The sequence below is a fragment of the Mustela nigripes genome, chromosome 3 (genome assembly GCF_022355385.1).
Source record: "Mustela nigripes isolate SB6536 chromosome 3, MUSNIG.SB6536, whole genome shotgun sequence".
Lineage (NCBI taxonomy): Eukaryota > Metazoa > Chordata > Mammalia > Carnivora > Mustelidae > Mustela > Mustela nigripes.
In genome coordinates this window covers 56,242,094-56,259,520 of record NC_081559.1, presented here as the reverse complement: position 1 = coordinate 56,259,520, position 17,427 = coordinate 56,242,094, and the positions used below count along the sequence as shown (strand labels likewise).

General features: G+C 36.1%; 1 protein-coding gene across 3 annotated transcripts in view; it reads left to right on the top strand.

The window, feature by feature from the left end:
• Nucleotides 1–17,427, top strand: part of LOC132013773 (CD302 antigen) — a 133,118-nt gene that overhangs the window by 76,049 nt on the left and 39,642 nt on the right. For all 3 annotated transcript variants that reach the window (XM_059394037.1, XM_059394035.1, XM_059394034.1), the window contains 6 exons: nt 4,112–4,306; nt 6,515–6,741; nt 8,113–8,281; nt 10,619–10,768; nt 13,561–13,683; nt 15,728–15,895. In XM_059394037.1, coding sequence (XP_059250020.1) covers nt 4,112–4,306; nt 6,515–6,741; nt 8,113–8,281; nt 10,619–10,768; nt 13,561–13,683; nt 15,728–15,895 — 1,032 coding nt within the window. The remainder of the gene's footprint in view (nt 1–4,111; nt 4,307–6,514; nt 6,742–8,112; nt 8,282–10,618; nt 10,769–13,560; nt 13,684–15,727; nt 15,896–17,427) is intronic.

Genomic DNA, 17,427 nt, shown 5'->3' with positions numbered 1-17,427 from the left:
ACGACACTGAGATCATGACCTGAGCTGAAATCAAGCGTCAGTCACCAACTAAGCTACCCAGGCACCCTGCTATAAAATTTTTTTAAAACACAGACCCTAATAATATCAGAAATAAGACCAATTTATAAAAATACTCAATTAGAGATATCCTGAAAATCATAGAAGTTTTGGAATTAGGAAAAAAGTCACTCTGAAACATCACACATCAAAAGCATACATTTAGCCAGAAAAGGGTGGTGGGTCTTAATAAGGGGCATAGGGCAATGACAGCCAAAGGTAGAAGCTTAATTACTCAAATATGACCATTTAAAAAATAACCTTCTTGGTGTACTCAGGTGGCTTAGTCAGTTAAGCATCAGCCTTTGGCTCAGGTCATGATCCCAGGGTTGTGGGAAAGAGCCATGCATCATATCTGGCTCCCTGGTAAGTGGAAAGTTGCTTCTCCCTCTGCCTTTATCCCTGCTTGTGCTCCCTCTCAAATAAATAAAGTCTTTAAAAAAATATATAGCTTTCTCCTTGCTATCTAACCTGACTCTTTTTTAGAGTTGCTGAAGCTTTTCTTAAATATTTATGGCATACAGATGAGTTAACAAAAATTAAGCTATCAGGCAATAGGTAAGACTTAGGTTGCCAATCAAAAATGAGTTCATCATAGTGGGACTTAAGGTCCCAAAACCTTTCTCCAATGACACTTGAATACCCTTAAAACTAAGAAGGGGGGAAAAAAATGGAGAGAAAATAGGTGGAAAGTTTCTAGGCTTTATCTGGAAATGACTGAGGAAACAGTGTTCCTGAAGAGACCAGTGGAGACCACATCCAGGATATAGAAATTTCAATTTTACCTTCTGATATACTGTTAGTTATATTGTCAGAAACAACTGAAAAATATTCTGTATTCTAAAAAACATTTTCAGAATAGACTTCCTTTTAAGCATTATAACTTCTTTTTATAAATTGTATGTGTAACAAAATTTCAACTGAAGTATATAGACATGAATTCACATGATACAGAGAGATGTTTCAGGGCACCTGGGTGGCTCAGTGGGTTAAGCCTCTGCCTTCGGCTCGTGTCATGATCTCAGGGTCCTGGGATCAAGCCCCGCATCAGGCTCTCTGCTCAGCGGGGACTCTGCTTCCCCCTTGCTCTCTGCCTGCCTCTCTGCCTACTTGTGATCTGTCTCTGTCAAACAAATAAATTAAAAAAAAAAAAAGAAAGAAAGATGTCTCAAGCAAACAGCAAATTTGGTTTAAATCTAATTCTTACTGGCTTAATTTGTATCCAAAGATTTGTTTATTTCAGTGTACTTAAATAATATTTAATTATAATACCACTGGTACAAAGGATTTTTTTTTTAAGTTCTGACTTTTCAGAAGTAAGACTATGTACAGAAACTAAGAGAAGCCACTTGTCAACTGAAAGATGCTTCAAGCCAAATGAAAAAGTGGGCCTTTGTATAACAGTTTTAGGAATACACCATCACCCATCATGTTAGCCAGAAAATTGTCAGTTTAACATTTGGGGAGAGGGAAGGAGGGCCTGGGAGACATGAGGTGGATATAAAGCAGTGAGCAAGAACCGGATCACGTGTACAGTGTTTCTAGTATGTCTTTGCTGCAGGTGCATGTTTATTTATTTTTTTAAGATTTTATTTATTTGCGCGCGAGAGAATGAGAGAGGGCGAACCCTAGGAGGGGAAGGGTCAGAGGGAGAAGAAGACTCTGTGCTGAGCAGGGAGTCCAGTGCAGGACTCAATCCTGGGACTCCAAGATCATGACCTGAGCCGAAGGCAGTTGGTTAACCAACTGAGCCACCCAGGTGCCCCAAGGCACATGTTTAGGTATACCACCTCAGAAAATGGCCATCAGCGAAAGGTACAAATAACCAGGACAACAATGGGTATGTATACTTTATAGTGACTTCACTCTTGATGCCAACTCATCATTTTAATAGGCCTAGCAACTTATTTTTCAGAAACTTTAATATATTCCCTCACACAATTCAGCCATTTAAGGTATACAATTTATTGACTTTTAATATAGTCACAGAGTTTAGCTATCACTACCCCAGAAAGAAACATCATACCATTAGCACTCCCTCCTGATTCTCTGTCCTTCTCCTAACTCCCAACTACTGATCCACTGATCAACTACTGATCTATTTCCTGTCTCTACAGATTACCTATTCTAGGCATTTCATATAAATGAGATCATACAGTATGTGAATTTTTTTGTGACTGGCTTGTTCTACTTAGCATAATGCCTTATGCATGTAACACTGTAGCAAGTATCTTTTTATGGCTGAATAATATTATATTCTGTGGATATACCATGTTTTCTTTATCCATTCATCAGTTGATAGACATTTAGATTCTTTTCACATTTTTGGTTGTGAATAATGCCACTATGAACATTGACATACAGGTTTCTGTGTGGATGTGTATTTTCATTTATCTTGGGTATATACCTGAGAGAGGAATTGCTGGGTCTTTTTTTTTAACATTTTGAAGAACTAACAGATTGTTTTCCTAAACTGCTATGCCATTTTCCATACCTTCCAATTTTTTCCACATCTATGCCAACACTTGTTTTTATCTCCTTTTTTTTATTGTAGCCATCCTGGTAGGTATGAAGTGGTATCTAATTGAGGTTTTTACTTCCCTTCTATTTCATTTCCCTGTTGACTAAAGATATTAAACATAACTTTATGTGCTTATTATCTGCTTGTATATCATCTTTGGAAAAAATTTTATTCTGATCATTTACCCATTTTTTTAATTATTTGTCTTTTTTATTGTTGAGTTATAAACATTCTTTAAACATTCTTTACATATTCTAGATATAAGTCCCTTGTCAAACTATTTGTAAATATTTTCTCCCATCACTTTCTTTATTTTTTTAAATTTTTAAATTTTTTTACTTTCTTTATTTTTTTTCCATAAGCTCTTTACCCAACATGGAACTCAAACTCACTACCCCAAAATAGAGAGTCAAAACCCTACTAACTGAGTCAGCCAAGTGTCCCCCTCTATCACTTTGATAGTAGAATTTGTAACGCAAAACTTTTTTTAAGATTTTATTTAATAAATAGATTTTATTTATTTAGGGGTACCTGGGTGGCTCAGTGGGTTAAGCCGCTGCCTTCAGCTCAGGTCATGATCTCAGGATCCTGGGATCGAGTCCCACATCAGGCTTTCTGCTCAGCAGGGAGCCTGCTTCCTCCTCTCTCCCTCTGCCTGCCTCTCTGCCTACTTGTGATCTCTCTCTGTAAAATAAATAAATAAAATCTTTAAAAAAAAATGATTTTATTTATTTATTTGCAAGAGCAAGTGTTTATGGGTTTATAATTTTCTATATGGTAAAAGGAAAGGTTCTAACATATGTACATATGTAAATACGTTTATATGTATATTTAAGTTTATATAAATCATATATATATATTTGCATGTAGATATCCTGTTGTCCTAGGGACTACTATTTTGTATTGAATTGTCTTAGCACCCTTGTCAAAAATCGGTTGACTGGAGTGCCTGGGTGGCTTAGTGGGTTAAGCCTCTGCCTTTGGCTCAGGTCATGATCTCAGGGTCCTGGGATCGAGCCCTGCATCAGGTTCTCTGCTCAGCAGGGAGCCTGCTTCCCACTCTCTCTCTCTGCCTACTTGTGATCTCTCTCTCTGTGTCAAATAAATAAATAAAGTCTTTAAAAAAAAAAAAACCAATTGTGCATGTTTTAGGTCCAGAGAAGGGATTTCTATTACTAGTTTTATAATGTATTAATTTTTAAATAAAATAATTATATTCATTTTCACTATAATTAAACATATATAGAGGAGAAATGAAAATTTGACTTTAAAAATAACAAAACATAAAGCTTACTATAGGATGGTGAAATTATAAGCAAATTTTAATTTTTATGTTTATAATTTACACTTTCCAAATTAAAAATAAGCATGATTTACTGTTATAATAAGAAAACAATTTAAAGAATATACATAATCATATAGCTTTATAGAAAGTAAGTAAAGAAGAAAGAAAATCAGCTGAGCTTGAAATATTAAGTATAATTCAAGTCTTCATTTAATCTCTAAACATAGAAAAAAATGTTTCTTCCCTAGATAATTCTCTTCTGTGGTCTGATAAGACCATGCTGTCATACACAAATTGGAGAAGAGGAAGACCAGATATAAAAAATGACAAGTTTTTTGCTGGCTTGAGTACTGATGGCTTCTGGGATATTCAAACCTTCAATGTTATTGAAGAAATACTTCACTATACCCAGAACAGCATTCTTGCTTGTAAAATTGAAATGAGTAAGTATGCTAATGTAGACTTTCCACCAGGGAGAGAGAACTTAAGGCCATCACCTCCACGAGTGGGAATTATGCAACTGTATTTTTTGAGTGCCTCCTCTATTTTCTGTCCTATGAAAGAGGAGGGAAAAGACACAGTCCATGGTGTCATGGTCTTGAAATCAAGGAGTAAAATGTAGTTGGGGAAATAGCATTTAACTCTTTAGCTCTGTTTTGCATAGGTTAGTTTTAGGTTATTTGGTACTGGCTTACGTTTGTTGGAAAGTCAAAAGAGATCAGTGAAAACAGGAATAATAAAAACGAAATGCTTTGAGGACAAGGCAAGACATGGTTGGGTCTTGAAGACTGGATAAGATTTTTATAAATAAGAAAGTGTAAAGTTTTGATATTCTAGCCTAAAAATAAATGTCTCTTAAGTTTGCCTAATTCCTTGCGTAAATCTATTTTTAAATGCATATCAGTTTTAAATTTTTCACAGTTTAGAAAGTGTTATAATGGCCACTATGGTGTAAGGCCTCTGCTAACATCCAGACCTCCCTTCATAGTGCCACAGAATAACTTTCTGGAGCATCATTTCAGTCAGCAATCTCCAGTGTTTCCCTGCTACCAATTACTTTGAGTACATGTAAGCCTCTAAGACTTCTTAGAAAAACTGTCTATTCTAAAATTCTAGGCTTTCTTCCAGCCCGTTTCTTCCCCCATTCTTGGCTCAATAAGGCTCTCTTTGTGTCAGGCTGATCTCTTAATTGTCCCATGCACAGTATATGCTGATCCTCATTTGCACCTTATGTATGTTTTTTTATGGACAAGAAGTCTTCCACCTTCTTTTTTTTACTTCTTTAACAAAATTTTTATTTTAGAATGATTTTTATGTTTATAGAAAACTTACAGAGACAGTACAGAAAATTCCCATATACACTGTAACCAATTTCCCCTATTGATGACATCTTATATTACTATGGTACATTTGTCACAACTAATAAACCAGTATGATAGATTACTATTCACTGAAGTCCATCCATTATTCAGATTGTTTTTATTTTTTACTTAATGTCCCTTTTCTATTCAGGATGCTATCCAGAATACTATATTACATATAGTCATCTTGTCTCCTTAGGTTTCTCTTAGCTGTGAAAATTTATTAGACTTTTCTTAACTTTTGATGACCTTGACAGTTTCCAGGAGCATAGGTCATGTATTTGTGGAACATGCCTCACTTTGGATTGACTGATGTTTTTCTCATGATTAGACTACAGTTGTGAGTTTGAGATTTAGGGAAAAAAACCACAGAGGTAAAATGTCTTTTTTATCACATCCTAGGAAGGGTATATGCCACGAATACGACTTACCACTGTTGATTTTAACCTTGATGACCTGGCTCTAGATGATGGTTGTTAGCTTTCTCCACTGCAGAGTTACTCTTTTCCCTATTTCCGTACCATACTGTTCATAAGGAAGTCACTATAATCAGCCCACACTCATAGACTGAAGAGTTATTCATCTTCCTGAGGGGGCATATCTATGTAAATTATTTGGAATTCTACTGTACAAGAGATTTGTCTATTCTCTCTCAGTTTTAAATTTGTTCAGTCAATTGTTTATATCAGTATGGACTCATGGTTATATGTTTTATACTTTGGGTTATAATTCAATGTTCTAGTTGTGGCCGTTGGGAGTTCTTTCACTTGGTCCGTGTGCCTCTTTGAAGTACCCTCATCATTGTGGTTTTGTTACTGTTACGCTATTCTTCATTTGTTTTTAGCTTACCATCTGGTTACCTTACTTCTTTTTAGTCCTAATTTCATCTAACCTAAACTCTGCAAACCAAATTTGCTAAGCAGACTTTCTGACTCTCTTACTTCAGAGGAATCGCTCCTTCTCTACTCAGTCACGCATATCATATAATGGTTAATTGTCTGGCCTGCATTTCAGGTATTGTTGTTTTCTGTCCCCAATTCCTTTGTGAGCTCCTTACATGAAAGACAATGTTTATACGTTTCTCTAATCAGCCAGGCAACTGTAATATTTCAGAACCTATTATATGTGTTGTGGCTATAAGAAAAATAAAGTCTGCATTTTACTTACCTCATTAATAAGAAATCCAGTTTTATTTAACTTTAGAAATGATTGCATTTCCAGTCTTACCCAAAATACGTATTTTAAATAATTTAAATAATATCACTAATACTTTTAATTTAAATGTTGTAGTTGACTACAAGGAAGAATATAATGCTACTCTGCCACAGTTTATTCCTTATGAAGATGGTATTTATAACGTAATTCAAAAAAGGGTAACATGGTATGAAGCATTAAACATGTGTTCTCAAAGTGGAGGTTATTTGGCAAGTGTTCATGACCAAAATGGCCAGCTCTTTCTGGAAGACATCGTAAAACGTGACGGATTTCCACTATGGGTTGGGCTCTCAAGTCACGATGTAAGTCTTGTCTTATTTTACAGAAATTTTCCAAATGTGTTAGAAGGTTGGAAATTTGAGCATAATATATTAATGCAAAGTAAGACATCGGATTAAGTACTGAGACTCAATTTGCATAGCATAATGCTTTCTTACCTTTTTGCAAATAGAAAATTATATATGTAGAATGCCGTAGGGCAAATGGTGGATTGCAGCTGCCCTAGACACTGCCAGGCCATCCCAAGGACCCAGGAGATGAATATCTCAACATCACTTCTCTCTCACCTAGTTGGGGAAAACCAATAGAAAATCAGGGAAAACAGGAATAGCACAGAATCAGAAAAACCTGAGTTCTAGTACTGGTGATGGGTCTTCCATTTACATGTTCGGGAATTGTGAGCAGGTTACTTAACCTTTGCAAGCTTATTTCTTCTTCATCTGTAAAACTGGGGTGATAATATTTTCCTTCATATAAGATTATAGTGAATATTAACACATAAATTTATATAAGATGCCAAATAAAATTCTTAATATTAGGACTAATAAATGCATGTTTTCTTCTCACTTCCCCCCCTACAAACTGCACTATTTTAGAATAATGTTTTGGTAGTAAACATCTCTTTTGTGCCACTATTTGAATCTTATTAATTAGTATATTCATATATCTATATAATGTCCAGTATTCCACAAATAGGCATCTATTGAGTTTAGAATTGAAAGCCTAATTTAAATAATCTTTAGAACAAAGTGAAGAACATGAAAGAAAGGATGACAAATTAAGATTATAGAATCAGGGGAAAACCAAAAGTAATCTTCCCATGAGTTTCTTGGGAAATATTTTTTTCTTCCAGTCCCTTGCTGCTTGATGGCTTTCATAGTATGAAAAAATGTAGCCAGAGACACAAACCACAGAATTCTAAAACATAAAAAACAATATTCAGAATAATATGGAGGTTAGGATTGTAAATCTGTAATTCTGACAAATGGGAGCCATTTGCATGTCATTTAATTTCAAGTGTTATATAAGCTCATCCTTAAAATAAATAAATCTGGAGACAGAGCATGGTAACTCTGTCTGTAAATTTAAACTTCTATTTAAATTGCACCAGAGTAAATGTCTCAAATCAAAGCATCAAAAGTAAATCCCTGATTTTACAAATAGGTCCAGACCCATAACAGTTACAAGCAAATAATTAACAATCCATTCCAATACTTCTTAAAGCATGTGTGTGTGTGTGTGTGTGTGTGTGTGTGTGTGTATTCTTCTTAATGTTCTTTTTGAACATTCTTTTCTCTGGAATCACGTTATCTCTATTATTCTTTTTTAAAAAAATCAATTCTTCTGCTAAAAAAGTCCTAAGCTTTTTTTTATCTCTATTATTCTTAAAACAGGGAAATGAATCAAGTTTTGAATGGTCTGATGGCAGTACATTTGACTACATCCCATGGAAAGATAAACAATCTGCTGGAAATTGTGTTGTCTTGGATCCAAAAGGAATTTGGAGACATGAAAAATGCAAGTCTGTTAATGATGGTGCTATTTGTTATAAACCTACAAAATGTAAGACTTGGTTTTGAATAACTATATTTATTAAAATATGACATTTTGTTTTGTGCACATGATTAAATACACAAAGGAATTTTTTGCCAGTTTTTAAATAAGGTTTATTCACAAATCCTATAAAAATAATTTTGATACTTTGTGAAGAAAAACAAATATGATATACCCATTCAGGGTATGTTTCCAAAGACTTTCAATTCCTCTGTCACTGGGTACATATTACTCTAGAATTTGTGAATTTTAATTTTAATTTGCAATGGTTTTCAAAGGCTAAAATGCTCCTTTTAAAAAAGAGTTCAGCAGCATATAAATTTGAGAAATACTGTAGGTCTGATTTACCATATTGATGGCTCTGGAAGTTTCTATAGTAAAGAAATCTAGTTAACTTTGTGTCACTAAGCATTTTCCAAACTTACATGACACTTAAAAATCTAAGGAAAAAGCCCCTTCCATCAGGGGCTCTCAGGGTTATCCTGACAGATGGAGCCTTGAGGAAGAGCTTAAGAACCACGACCCCCCAGGAGCTGCAGAGGCCTGCTGGACAAGCCAAGATATGATGGCAGTGGCAGTTCTCAGCACTTGCCATGCTTTCTGCTCCAAAGAATCCTCCACAGAAGAGAAGAGTCAACACTTGGAATTAAACAGATTCAAAAGAACAAAATGTGAAAACCTTATCCAGAGAAGCAAGTGACTACAAGAAAGGGAGAATGATACCAAGAATGAGGAATGAACAGATAACCAAGAACTGACATCTCACTTGTTTGGTACAGAAAGTAGATGTAATGTTTTTGAAAAACAATTGGAATACATGAGAAATGTGGTAAAGTATACAAAAACGGAAAGGACAGCTGTGTTAGCTAAACAGACTTCATAGGATCAAGGAGAATGACAACACAAACAAACACAAATTCAGTGCTGTACAGGATTGAATAGTATTCCCCCTGAATTCATGACTACCCAGAACCATACTTAGAAGTAGCCTTTGCAAATATAATAGTTAAGAGGGGTCATGTAATGCTAATGCATGATTAGGATGAGCTGTAAATCCAGTGATGGCTGTCCTTGTAAGAGGAGAAAAACAAAGAGGGAGAAAGCCCTTTGATGACCGAAGCAGAAATTGCTGTGATGCAGCTTCAAGCCACTAGAAGCGAGGAGGCCTGAAACAGATCCCCCCTCAGAGCCTCCAGGAGGAACCAATCCTGCTGATACCTCAGTTTTAGACTTGCCTCCAGAGCTATGAGAGAATAAATGTCTGTTGTTTTAAACCACCAGGTTTATAGTAATTTATTATGACAGCTCTGGGAAACTAATACAAGAGCAAATTTTTATTTTATTTTTTTAAAGGTTTTATTTATTTATTTGACACAGAGAGCGAGAGAGCATGTGCAGGGGGAGCAGCAGAGGGATAGGGAGATGCAGGGTCAGCTCAGCAGGGAGCCCAAAAAAGACCCAGACTCATGGCCTGAGCCACTTCTGGGTATATACTCAAAAGAAATGGAAAGAGGGACTAGAATAGATATTTGTCCAACCGTGTTCACAGCATCATTATTCACAGTGGCCAAAAGGCAGAAGCAACCCAAGTTGTCCACTGACAGATGAATGCATAGCAAAATGTGTTATATACATACTATGGAATATTATTCAGCATTTAAAAAGAAGAAAATTCTGACACATAATACATGATACAACCTGCATGGATGAATCTTGAGGACATTATTCTAAGCAAAATAAGCCAGACACAAAAGGACAAACACCATATGACTCTAATTATATGAGGTGCCTAGAGCTATCAAATTCATAGAAACAGAAAGTAGAATGGTGGTTTCTGTGGTCAGGCAGGAATGGAGAGTTATTATTTAATGGGTATAAAAGACATAGCTACTCTCTGTAGGGGACAAATTGTGCTATGTATGCATATTTTGTAAACAGATTACCCAATTTTTACTTGTGGATATGATTTTAAACGTGGTTTTTTATATGGCAAGGTAAAACAAGTTTTATATTATCAAGATAAAAAGAATCCAAAGAAAAACAATTTTAAGGATTATTTCAAAGCAGTTACAGGCCTGCCGCGCCTGTCTTTGCCTCTCCAGTTGTTTTTGCATTAGGGTAATTGCATCTTAGAGGTCTAAATTCTTTCTAAGTTTTAAAAATGGTATTGCAAAAAGCTAATGAGAATGTATACTCTTAGAGTGTGGGCTGTAGCTTTCTCTGATGTGGGTATTGAGTTGAATGCTTCTTATCCACAGGAGCCACAGTTTCAAATAGGGGTTAGTGAGATTTTAAGTCAGATATTTTTTCTGTGCATCTTTACATTCATGTCTAACATTTTTATAGCTAAAGAGGTATCCTCTCATACATACTCTTCAAGATGTCCAACATTAAAAGGGAATGAGTCACAGTGGATCCAGTACAAGGAGCATTGCTATGCATCTGACCGGGCATTGCACAATTTCTCAGAAGCCAAACAGTTCTGTTCAAAACTTGGTGAGTTACAATGTATTGATTTTTCTTGGACTCGATCATTTAATCATTGGAATCTTTTCCAAGGAAATAATTTAAAATAATGATTATATTTTTAAAAATATTTTGGGGGCACCCAGGTGATTCAATCAGCTAAGTGTCTGATTCTTTTTTTTTTAATGTTATGTTATTCATCATATGGTACATTATTAGTTTTTTATATAATGTTCCATGATTCATTGTTTGTGTATAACACCAAGTGCTCCATACAACATGTGACCTCCTTAATACCCATCACAGGCTCACCCATCCCCCTACCCCTTTAAAACCCTGAGAGAGTCCATAGTCTTCTCATCGTTCACCTCCCCCTCTGATCTCCCCCACTTCATTTTTACCTTCCTTTGCCTAATGCCCTCCATGCTTTTCCTTATGTTCTACAAATAACTGAAACCATATGATAGTTGTCTTTCTCTGTTTGATTCTTGATTTTTGCTCAGGTCATAATCTCAGGGTTATGGGATCTAGCCCCGAGTTGCGCTCTGGGCTCAGTGGGAGTCTGCTTGGGATTCTCTCTCTTCCTCCCCCTCATCCTCTTCTCACCAACACACACACACACTCTCTCTCTCTCAAATAAATAAATCTTTAAAAAAAATTTTAAAACACTCAATATTTATAATAGCATTTTATAACCTGCTTGCCTCGTGACAAGGAAATGGTTAAGTATTTTGTGATATATGAGTTAAGTAGAATATTGGAATAGCCATTATAATGACCAATGTAAGAAGAAGTACATGGAAAATAAAAGTAAGTGGAAAGAAGTAGAATAAAAAATTGCTAAGAAATCCATTATGTGAAAATGACAAATGAAATGGTTTTAAATAAAGCTAGATATGTTTAGATGAAGGGATTAGGAAGCAAATTTTTTGTAGAAGTTAAGTATTAAATATAAAATTATAGATTTCCCCATTACTTCATTATTAATAAGTAAGTTTATCTTGACCAGAGTAACCAAGGAAGCACGGGTTGTTCCTCCATTCTGCAATAGAAATGGCCCACATCCTCTGATTTAACTATTTTAGATTTAACTATTTTAGAAAGGGCAGCAGTAACCGGATCTCTCCCATGATAAATTTACCCTATGGTTAAACTGTGAAATGACTTCTAGGGAGACTACCAAGAGTATTTCAAAGACCTGCATCCTTGAGTAGCAATTTAGCCAGACTGATGGCATTTACCTCATTTTTTTGCTAACTGTTGTGGAGACATTTGGCTGATTTAAAAATCTCTTTGTTACTGCTAAGTACATGATGGAAACTTTTGTGTTGGAACTCTCATGTGTTATACATGTATACACACACACACACACAACGGCAACTATTGTGAGCTATATATACATTCTGAAAGTCAGAAGCCTCTTGCTCCTACAGGAGAAAATAGAAAGGTTTACTGTCACTGTAGTGTGGGGGCTATGCACGTCAGTCAGCTTTGGAGGCAGACAGGTCTAAGTTTTAACTCCCAACTCCCATACTTACTAGCTGAGTGGTAGTATGGAAGTTACATGATTGCTTCTCTCTTCTCATCTGAACAGTGAGAATGAAAATGGCACTTATTTCAAAGGTTGGGTTGTTGTAGGAATGAATAAAATGAGATAATGTATGCAAATGTAGCACAGTGTATCCTGCAAATAGTGAGCAAACTATTCTTATTATGGGAAAAGATTGAGATTGGCTTTCTAATTTTATAACTGGCTAGCTGCATAAACCTGACCAATTTACTTAATCTCCTTGAGCCTTTGTTTTCTCCTCTGTAAAATAGTGATAATATCTTCCCCTACAGGATTATAATATATTAAACAAGCATGTGCACACTGTGATCATCTCTAAAGGAATAAAGACTTGCTTTTGCCCTTCTTCCAATGGCACCACCACAAAAGAAATGCTTTAGTTCAAGTGTGGATAGGCTTGCCACTACTGAAGACTTTATGATTCCACTTAGGATTGATTTGCAAGTCTAATTATTATTTTATTTCTATCCCTTGCCTGATGATGGTGATAACACTATTTTCTCTGTGGGTTTAGGGCAATTTATCAAGCTTTGACAGTATTCAATTCCATACTATATTCAGGAACTTACAGTGGGCATAACCAAGTATGCTTATGTATAAGATAATATTAAAGGAAAGGCTAATGCTCCCCAATATCCCAAACCTATTTGCTTTCATTATCATTTTAATAGAAAAAAATTAAAGCTGAGTTATTATACAAAAATGGTTGTTGAGGAGAGCATGCTGAAATACATCTTTCTACAATGATATAGCTATTCATACACAATGGTCTTGCTGGCAGGTTTTTTTGAAGAAACATGAAATTTCTCTATGTAGGGGCGTCTGGGTGGCTCAGTCGGTTAAGCGGCTGCCTTCAGCTCAGGTCATGATCCCAGGGTCCTGGGATCGAGCCCTACGTCGGGCTCTCTGCTCAGCGGTGAGCCTGTTTCTCCCTTTCCCTCTGACTGCCTTTCTGCCTACTTGTGTCTAGCTGTCAAATAAATAAATAAAATCTTTAAAAAATTTTTCTCTATTTAAACTTTCAATCTAGAAATATTTCTAATTTCCTGGAATCTATTAATGCTATACTTTTTAAAAATCTGACACAAATATGAGATTTTCAAAGTATTCTCTATGTAAAGCTTGAATTTCTCAATGATCTTGATCATGGTAGTTTTTTGGGTTTTTTTTTCCCCAAACAGCTGGTTGAGAATAAGCCACTTCCCTAGTTTGCATAAAGCTAATTAGTTTAGGGTTTGTTTTCCTTCAACAGATCATTCTGCAACTATCGTTACCATAGAGGATGAAGATGAGAATAAATTTGTGAGCAGACTGATGAGGGAAAATAATAATATTACCATGAGAGTTTGGCTTGGATTATCTCAATATTCTGCCGGTAAGTGACATATTTGTGTGCACAGTGTGCAAAGAGTTCCAAATTGTCCTTAATACCAAGTCAGCCTTGCTAAAGAATGTCAGGTGGTGGTTAATTGAAATGCTTCCTATTGATGAATAAGCTTAGGTCTGCTGGCTGTTTTGGAGACTTATAAATTCCTAATGATTATGAATATGCAAGTAACTTATTAGTAATGATGGAAAATACTAATGAAATAGAAAATTGGGTAAAATCAATTGGGATGTCTAGAGGTTTAAGATACTTGGATCAACAACATATTTCTTTTTCCTATAGCAATATTTGTGCCCCCATGCTCTCACAAAGAACTCATGACTTACTTCCCTTAGAGTTCTAGGATCTATCACCTGTGTTTTTGTAGCTTAAAACTCTGTTTTTCAGAAGCTTCTCTTCTTGTTGTTCTCTTCCCTCTTGAAACATTTTTACCATAGAGAAAAACCAATTATTAATGGCAACTTTGTTTTTCAAACAAGCTTAGCAAAGTTGCAGAGATGGGTTAAAAAAGATTTGTGGAACAAATTTTTAGGGAATGACGGATTAATTCAAGCAACAATGGATAAAAGATTTGAGTGAACTTGGAATTGATAAGGAGTGAACTAAAAGCACAAATTCAATAGAAAAATAGGAAGTGTGTTTTACATTTTAAGTCAAGTTGATTTCTAAGTAATTGAAATGAATGTGAATCCCAAAATATTAAGTACTTGTCAAGAAGTGAAATGGATTCGAAGTTGGCCATCTAAATGAATTCTAAATTTTGTTTACACTATCACCACAAGGTGGTGCTACCTCAGCTGGAAAATAAAAATGGAGTCATGGTGGGGAGACACTCCTGAACCCTCTTGACCCTTACTCCCCCACCATGTCTTTAATGATATGAGTTTCTAAGTTAGGGGTGAGGGTGCTGATGGGGATTCAGGCATTTAGAAATCTATCCCTCGCCCAATAAAAGTGCAAGCATTCTGTACTTTAATCAAGATACCACATTTTATATCAGTACTATCTAATAGAACTTTCTGCAAAGATGTAAATGTTCTGTATCTGTGCTGTGTAACAGAGTAGTAACGAGCCACATACGACTATTGAGCACTTGAAATGGGACAAGTGTGGGGCACCTGAGTGGCTCAGTGGGTTAAGCCTCTGCCTTCAGCTCAGGTCATGATCCCAGGGTCCTGGGATCGAGCCCCACATCAGACTCTCTGCTCAGCGGGAAGCCTGCTTCCCCCTCTCTCTCAGCCTGCCTCTCCGCCTACTTGTGATCTCTGTCTTTCAAATAAATAAATAAAATCTTAAAAAAAAAAGAAAGAAATGTGACAAGTGCAACTGAAGGACTAATTTCTTTATTTTTTTCACTTTCAATAAGTTTCATTTTAAATCATGGCATAGCATAGTTCTAAGTAAATTGAGTTGTATGATCTGCATGCCATTTTACCTTAGAAATTTAGAGGAAACTACCTTACAACCCAGCAATTACACCATTAAGTATTTACCCCAAAGATACAAATGTAGTTATCCGAAGGGGCACCTACACCCAAATATTCATGACAGCAATGTCCACAATAGCCAAACTGTAGAAAGAGCCGAGATTTCCATCAACAGATGAATGGATAAGGATGATGTCAAATGTCATACACACTTACACACACAATGGAATATTACTTAGCCCTCCGAAAGTATGGATACTTAACCATTTACCTTGATGTGGTTGAAACTGAAACGGGGCAGAGGACTGTAAGGGAAGAGAGGGAAAACAGAATGAGAAGTCATCAGACAGTAAGAAAAACCATGAGAGACTGTTAACTACAGGAAATAAATGGAGGGTTGCTGGAAGGGAAGCATGTGTGGGGATGAGGTAATTGGGTAGTGGGCATGAAGGAGGGCATGTGATGTGATAAGCACTGGGTTTTATATGCAGCTGATAAATTGTTGAACACTGCATCTGAGACTAATGATATATGGTAAGTTGGCTAATTGAATTTAAATTTTACAAAAGAAATTTAGAGGCAATAAACTTAATTTCTTTCTTTAGATCAGTCTTGGAATTGGTTAGATGGATCAAAAGTGACATTTGTCAAATGGGCAAATAAAAGTAAGAGTGGTGGTGGAAAATGTAGCATTTTGTTAGCTTCAAATGAAACTTGGGTAAAAGTTGAATGTTCACATGGCTACGGAAGAGTTGTCTGCAAAGTTCCTCTGGGTAAGTATGGAACCTGTCCTTATTTTTGCAGAACATGTCAGGAAATAAATGTGCAACTCTATTATGTGCAAAGTTTTGGACTTGGTCCTAAAGTCCTTATTTAGTCCTTTCAATATATCCAAAAAACATGATGAAGCCATGCAGATTCTTTGCCAGAAAAATAGATTGTAAGAGATGGAAGTGCCAAGATGGCTAAGATTCCCAGGTGAAACTACTAAACAGACTAAAGTTTTTGTAATTCTTCCCTAAGAAAAATGGAAGCTACCAGAGTATTGGGGAACTCATTTCTTTGAATATGTTCTTGAGATGTATTTGATTCTATCAGTCAAATATGTAAAAGCTCAAAGGTCTAATTCTGCAGTTAGTTTGCTTTCTTTCTCCTCATTCCCATAAAACTCATTAACTTAGCAACAATGCCAAACTGGATTTAATTACTTAAAGTTTCCTTGAAGGGAGGGTATGTGCTATGGTGAGTGCCATGAATTGTGTAAGCCTGATGATTCACAAACCTATACCCCTGGGACAAATAATACATTATATGTTAATAAAAATAATTTTTTAAAAATTTCCTGGAAGGAACATCTATAGGAAGTCATAATTTAAACTTAGATTTCATCATGAATTGATATATAAAATAACCATAAAAATCTCATCTTAATTTCATTTCTAGAGAAATGAGCTCTAAATTTTTCACTGCAACATTTTTGAAGATTTAGCATAAAAATGTCCTTTTGGTGTATAAATATTAAAGATAAAACCCCAATGCTAGATGATTGGTATCTGTAGGGTGTGTGTGTGTGTGTGTGTGTGTGTGTGTGTGTGTGTGTGTATTCATGCATTGATTCAGCAAGTATTTGGAGTATCTACTATATCTCATGCCCTATTCTGTGTGCTGAGTAGGGGGATGGCTTCTTTCAATTAGGTTATGAGGGAAGATATTTAAGAACAGGAGGCACTGAAGCTGAGATCTGAAAGACCAGCCAAGCAAAGATCAGGGAAAGAGATACACCAGGTAGAGCTACCAGTTGGAACAAAGAGCTTAGAGCAGAATGAGCTTGATGAGTGCTCAAGGAAAAGCTGAAAGGTAGGCAGGCACCAGGCACCTAGGGCTCTGGAAGCAAGGGACAAGGGTTCATGTTCTTTGCTGAGTGAAATGGATAACAACTGGAAGATTGTGGAGGGGGAGCTGGGGAGCAGGGTTACCATACATAAACCAAGAGCTCTGCTTTGGCATTCTGAGCTATCCATGTGGAGAAGAGATATTCATATGGAATGTCTAACATGCAATGGGACATATGAGAAAGGAGAGAGGTCAGCATAGAGATAGTATTTAAAGCAAGGGGACATGGGGCTCCCTGGGTCGCTCAGTGGGTTAAGCCTCTGCCTTCAGCTCAGTTCATGATCTTGGGGGTCATGGGATCGAGCCCCAGGTCAGCTTTCTGCTCAGCTGGGAGCCTGTTTCCCCCTCTCTCTCTGCCTGCCTCTCTGCCTACTTGTGATCTCTCTGTCAAATAAATAAAAATAAAATATTA